Source organism: Apaloderma vittatum, unplaced genomic scaffold, assembly GCF_000703405.1.
Source record: "Apaloderma vittatum isolate BGI_N311 unplaced genomic scaffold, ASM70340v1 scaffold7384, whole genome shotgun sequence".
NCBI classification, from domain to species: Eukaryota; Metazoa; Chordata; class Aves; order Trogoniformes; family Trogonidae; genus Apaloderma; species Apaloderma vittatum.
Window position 1 is genome coordinate 71,663 of NW_009712036.1, and position 6,694 is coordinate 78,356.

Genomic DNA, 6,694 nt, shown 5'->3' on the forward strand with positions numbered 1-6,694 from the left:
GTCCAGGCGCCGTCCACTGTGGGGCCACCAAACACAGAGACGTGTTCGTCCAACCCCAGGCATGGTCTTGGGGCTCAGTTCCCCAGCGTCAGGATGTCTCCGGCAGCAGAAAAGCGCCCATGACCCATCTCAAGACCTTGGTGGAGCAGTTATCCCAGCAAACCCAGATCCATTGTGTTTCTAGAGACATCTCTGTCTCTTTCAAGTCTTGGCAGACTGAAAGATGCTTCAGACTGATCTCCCGAGCCGGACTTACCTGGGCAGAGGGTGGTGCAAGTGATTTTCTGGAAAGGCTGCCCGTCGCAGAAGGAGCCGCCGTTGAGCGGCGCAGGGTTGGTGCACGTCCGGGTGCGCTTCTGCCAGCCCCGGCCGCAGCGGTTGTTGCAAGGAGACCACTCGGACCAGGTGGACCAGCCGCCGTTCACTGCAAGAGGAGACGCACAGCATTAACATGTCAATGGAGCCCATTTCAGCAGGGACTGGAGCTAAGCCAAGGGTTCAGCACATCCTCTGTCCTTACATCTTCTGTGAGGACACGGAACATCCTCACAAAAACCAAATCATGAGGTTCCTCCTTGTGTCATGCTCCTCATGCATAAGATGTTCAAGCCTGCCTTGGTCCTTTTCCCACTTCCCCGTTATCTTTGCATCTGGCCACAACAGATCTTTGGCTTCATAGCAAAGACCAGCCAGCTGGGTCCAACCTCCCCACACCTTCATACCCAACCGAGAACGCTTGGAAATGCCTACACTCGTCAATTTCTCGTGCAAGCTGGGAGAAGCTCCTGCTTTGCAGATGCTGGCTGTTACCCAATATAATACAATGCCCTGGCAGGGATCATTCCCACCCCTTCCCAGAAAGGGCCTGTATTTCTCCTTGGCCTGGAGACAGGGCCGGCAGCAAAGGTCCCCTTCCCAAGAGCAAGGGCCAGTACCATAGACGATAACGGCGGCTGTGGTGCTCCGGCGCTTGGCCACGATGTTCTTGGCCATGCAGGTGTAATTAGCAGTGTCCAAGAGCCGGGCCTGCTTGATGATGAGGTTGTGATCGATGGTGATGAGGAAGTTGGTGTCTTGGGTGGGATCGATGACATCCTCGTTTCTCAGCCATTCCACCTGGTGGTACAAAGGGTGGGATGTGGTAAGGACAATGATTAAGTTGAACAAGAACTGAAAGCTCAGCCAGGAAAAGCATGTCATGGGCTTCATCTTCCTTGCTCCTCACCACAAGGGTTTCCAAGCACTTCAAAGCTAAGCTAGGACACAGCTGCTTAACAAGGCTGTTTGGGAAGGACGTGAGTCGGTACCGTCAGCAAGTGTGAGTGTGGGCACGAGCAAGGAGAAACACCAGGTTGGAGGGCTGAATTCATCAGCCCTGATGTCCCTCACACCAGCCTACGACTTGCCCCAAAGTCCTCCTAATCTTCATCAGTGAGATCGCCGATGTCCTTGGCACCACAACCATTGACTGGACAACCTTGCCTCTGACTGGATTTATTTCTCCTCAAAAGGCGGGCCAAACCAGGCCTGACCGGATCACGTTATTGCTGGTTTTGGCCAAGGGTGGGACATCATGGGTACCACCAACAGAGCTGTGGGCGGAGAAAGCGTTGCCCCTGTGCTAGGGAAACCCATAGATATTGACTTTCCCAACCCTTGGCTCTCATTCGTGACTGCTCCCCTTCAGAAAAGTCATTGGGTGCCTCCTTACTAGATCTAACAGGTTAACAGCACATCAGGAAGCGTGGGACAGGTCGGTCGAGCAGGTGCTGAGGTTAGATGTCAGAAAATCCACTGCCTCAAAACCAAACAATTCTTCTGAGTAATGAAAGTCAACGGTCTCGGCACGAGGCCATCCACCACAGCCACAAGCCATCTGATGAAGGACGTGCCCTGTCTCTCTCTCCAGCATGGGAGGGGACACCGCACCAGGCATTTCTTCAGGACACCAAGCTGCTCACCTCGGCCTGCGGGACCCCCTCGGGCGGGCGGCACTGCAGCAGGACCTCATGCTCCAATGGGACCTCCTTGCCCAGTGGCTCCTGGTCAAAGTTCTTCCGTAGGTCTGGGAAGGAAACAAAAAAACCCCAGGGGTTAGCAGCCCCAGGGTGGATTCAGGACAGCATGTGGCGCTCAAGGATGCCACCTTTCCTCTTTCATGTGTTTGCAAGCTTATACCCCCTCCTGTCTTTTCCTTTTAGGGCTAAACCTCAGCTTAACCACTCCCTCACGTTTTTTTCCTCCTCTGGGCCTTGCACTAGGACCCTTCTTTGTTGAAGGGAGGGAAAATGAGATTTGCACAACAGCAGAGCCCCCAGGGACTTGGTAGAAGATGTCAGGGTCCCGCTCCAGTCTTGAAAGGAGCAGGAGCATCACTAGATGGTGCTGCAATCCTCTCCTGCAGCACCCAGCCCTCTATGGCTGCAGATCCTGCTAGCACAGGGCAACCAATCCTCGGTTCATTTCATCTGCTCGGCTCCAAGAAACACCAAACCCTCCCAAACGGGCTCCCTCAGTAGCCAGCCCCGCACCTCATAACATTTTCCCCTTCCGCAACGTTGCTGCTTCACACCAGCCACCTCTGTTACAGAGAACGCGTTGGATTATTTAGCCCTCTAAGAACAAAATCTGTTTACGACCGGGGAAGCCTGGTCATTCTCCTACAGCTTTGCCATCTCATTTGCTAAGAGAGCAAATTCAGCCGGGTAACAGCCTGATTAACTTGCCCTTAATGAGGCTGACACCCACAAACACCAGCTTAGAGAAGTGACATATGACAGCAGGGACTCAGGGGACACAGAGTCGCTGATTCAGGCGAAGCGTGCAAGGTGCTAAAAGGAAGTGTTGGGTTATTAATGATAATAAAGCACCTGGAAGAGCTGAGCAGGCTGATGTGCGATGCAGTATTAACACCTTCTAAACTGGTGAGTTCTACTCCATGGCACTTACACGCTATGCGGACGTACGCCCGGCGGCTCTTCGTGGTGCCCGCCGAGCTCCAGGCAACGCACTGGCACCAGTAATCTTCTAAACCAAAGAGTTCTTCCACCTGCTGCCGGGACACCTCGATCTGCACCTCCCGCACCAGCATCCCTGGAAGGGGACAGAGGCATCAGCTGGGCAGGAGCAACCGGGAGAAGGGAAACTGAGGCACCATCCAAGAGGAGGGCTGCTGGAGGCACCACACTCAAGGACGGAGGTGGCAGGTTGAAGGCATCTCAGAGGCATCTGGGTTTGGCACCTCTGCAAATCAGACTGTTGCCTCTGGAAGGTGACTTAGAGCTGAAAGCAGGGCGATTCCCCATGTGGAGGAGTCTTGGCTTTTTTTTTTCCCCTGGGTTGGCTGGGCAGTTACCAGGACCTCTTGACCATCTCAAGAGGCATCACCCTCCTCTGCCAGCCCTCTCCTCCAGCACCAGCATCCCCAGCCCTGCCCAGATCTCTTCCCACTTGGCAGGTTTGAAGGATGCCTCCAAGGTTTTGCTGGTAGAAGAAACCGTATCCATCAGGAGCCGTTTAAATATAACAAGACAAATAGAAGATCTTAAAAAGATGACAAAGGTGGCACTGTCACATCCAGGACATTGCTCACCTGAAGCATCAACCCCTCATCGTAGTGTGGCCATTGCCAATGGCAGGAGGGACTCAGGGCTCAGTTTTCCTTATTTTCAGCAATACCTGCCCCTTTTTTGCAGCTTTTATTTATGAAAAGGCCTCAAGTTCTTGGCAACAGAGCGACATGCTCCCTAGCTGTAATTTTGCTACCTCGCTTGCAGTGCTGTGACAAGCAATCGCCATCTCTCTGCCACTTTCCTATCCAACAGCTGACAGACATGCACCAAGGAAATACAATTTATTTTGCCTCTAATAAAGAAAAAAAAAAAAAGAAAGAAAACAAGAAAAAAAGAAGGCATTTGGGCCAATAACTTTTGGAAAAATTAGGGCTTTTAGAAGGACCCAGGATGGAGATGGCTCAAAACTACCTCATCTCTCTGGAAAACCCCAGTGGGGTGGGTTGAGCAACTCTGGAAAGGTGGGGAGCACCCTGCAAAATGTCCTGCTATATCTGTAACGCCCCGAAAGCAAAGACTACCCAAAACTGTAGGCTGAGTTTATGGCTCACAAGAGTGACTACTTAACGGGCTTACAGGCATCCAAACACAGCCGCTCTCACCGACAGCCTCTTCTCGTCCAGCTGAATTATCCTCTCCGACTTGGCCTATTTTTGCTTTCTTCCGCATGATATGTTTTGGATCAGACACAGAGCATTACTGAGCCTGGCTCATTCAAGACACATCATCTTTAATTTTTTTGGTTTTTAAAGGTCCCTTTCTCCAAGCTTTTAACCAAGGACACTTAAAAAGCTACCAACACCTAACTGTGTTAACCTACTGCAGCTGCTTTCCCACCAACGCTGCAACCACGGAATTTTATTTATTCTTTTGAGTGCAATAAACCGTTTTGGGTTTAGTTCCTTTTTTTCTTAGGGTAGCTGCCAAACAGATAAGCTCACGCCAGCCAGAGTTTTACATGCGTGGCATCACCTCTGCACTAAAGGTATTGTCGGTTTGTACACTGATAGCAGCAACACCATCTCTGAAGGCTGGGTGAAGGAAGGCATGTGTTGTTTCCCCTCCAAATCGCTGGCACACAGTCTGCAGCTGCGGACTCCGAGAGGGAGATGCTGGCCCAAAGCAAATGAGTCCCTAATCACAAAGCTGGGAGGGGAAGAGAGCGAGGTCCATTGCTCCATCCTTGCCCTAGTTCAATGCTCTTCCCCTAAGCATCCACCAGCACTGCACGCGAACCTCTGGCTCGACCCGGTGCGGCCACACGTTATAAATAAATTAATAACCCCTCGGCAGAGAGGCTGCTCGGTCACTGATCGGCACTGACTTTACCCTAGAGGGGGAAGGCTTTCAAATCCAGCCTCTACGAGGTAGAGATGCATCCCAAAAGGGAGAAATGGCACCGTTGCTGCTCCCGGCAGCATCTGGTGAAGCAAAAGGACAGCCTTTCCGCTTCCCTCCTCTCCTCATCAGGGCACAGGTATCAAAACTGGTGCAGAAAAGGTGGGAGATGAACTAAAGCATCTCATTTTTAGCAAATCTACTTGATTGAACAATGTATTCAACTCCCACACCCTGGTCTCACGCTGAGACGTTTCAAAGCTGGGGGCAAGCAGCTCCGTGCAGCTCAATCTCAAGAAACAAGATACCTCCTAAAATGCCTAAACCACTTTTTCACCTTGTCCTCTCAGGTAGGGAAGAGCTCATCTGCCATTCAAACGCATTTCAAATCCTACCTGCAAACCACTGCCCATCAAACATCTAATCCCTTGGTGAACACAAGTAAGATGCCAGCCCTTGCTGCCCCTTGTAGCAGCGACTCTACATGTTGATTAGGCATCTTGTAGGAAAGAATTTCCTTTCTTTTTTAAAAAAAAACGGCCAAAACAGTTTTAAACATGCATAAATTTCAAATCCCATTTGACAACCCCAAGTGCTGCAGAAGGGTAAGCGTGCAAGTACACAAGCTGGCTTCCCCAAGCTTCTATTGGGGATGATGACCCACACCACCATCATGTCTTCATCAGTGGTCTGGAAAGGGGCAGCTCCTCTACTAAAAGTCACTGAGGACAAACTGTGCATGGACCAAGGACCACAAGAGAGTGGCCTCGTGAGCCTGCAATCGCCTGGGAATGACAAAAATGAATCAAAAAAACCTGTTGGTCTACTTATAGAAGAATCATCTCCAGAGTGGACGTACAAGAAAGGAAAGAGCTTGGAAAGAAGAGAGAGGGTGGCGAGGTGGGTTTGCTCACCGGTGACCTCATCCAGGCTCTCCTTGGTGACGTGGTCATTCTGGTTGACCCACTCGCCGTTGCACTTGAAGTAGATCTGGGTGGCGGGGTTGGCGCGGCAGACAAGCTCCACCGGCTTGTTCTTCACGATGTAAGCGTCCTGTGGCTCCAGCAGAAAGTGAGGGAGGGTCTCTGCTGGGGCCGAGGGGAAGGAGTCGGGCAGCACGTCGCTGTACTCCAGTCCTGCCAAGAGAGTAAGAGGGTCAGGAGATGCCCTTAGTCCCATCTCTGCACAGATGCAACTCATCCCTGTGTCGTTTCATCGCCTCCTCTCCTTCCCAGGACTGTCCTGTGCACGGTGGCGTCACCAACAGCCCCTGCTGAGGATGCTCGGAAAAGCAAGAGAGGGCTAGAGTCACTCCCCTCAAAAAAAAGAAGCAAATCTCTGCCAATCAGAGAGCTGCTGCGGGGCGCAGCCTATTTTCACCTGAGTACCAGCCCCCTCACTCATACCCTGAGCCCTGCCTGCCCCAAAAAAATCCTTCCTAGAGAAAACCACAAGGAAAAAACATTACACAAAAAGGCAATCAGGATTCACGCTATCCCAGCCCAGAAACCAGATCGGACCAGTGACCCACTGGTCTCCATCCTCCAGCTTGCTTGCTCACAAAAATAATCTAAATGCAAAACTGAGAAGAAGAGGTCAGGCCAGGCTAAGAAAAGCCTTGAGAAGGGGCAAGCACCTTGGTGCTCACCCAGAGATGTAACCCCTGAGGAGCAGGAACCTCACAGCTTGAGAAGATGCTGTGACCAGCATCAAGCAACATCTGCAGCATCCAACCTAAGAAACCCTTTTCCACCCATTTCACCCATAAAGATCAAACCCAAATA

General features: G+C 51.5%; 1 protein-coding gene across 1 annotated transcript in view; it reads right to left on the reverse strand.

Annotated features, from left to right (window-relative positions):
* UNC5B (unc-5 homolog B (C. elegans)) overlaps positions 1-6,089 on the reverse strand; it is a 12,720-nt gene extending 6,631 nt beyond the window's left edge. Inside the window, exons 1-5 of the mRNA XM_009867840.1 lie at positions 5,825-6,089; positions 2,950-3,093; positions 1,962-2,065; positions 936-1,116; positions 257-424 (exon numbers count right to left, since the gene is read on the reverse strand). Of these exons, the coding sequence (XP_009866142.1) occupies positions 257-424; positions 936-1,116; positions 1,962-2,065; positions 2,950-3,093; positions 5,825-6,089 (862 nt within the window). The remainder of the gene's footprint in view (positions 1-256; positions 425-935; positions 1,117-1,961; positions 2,066-2,949; positions 3,094-5,824) is intronic.
* Positions 6,090-6,694: the final 605 nt, after the last annotated feature.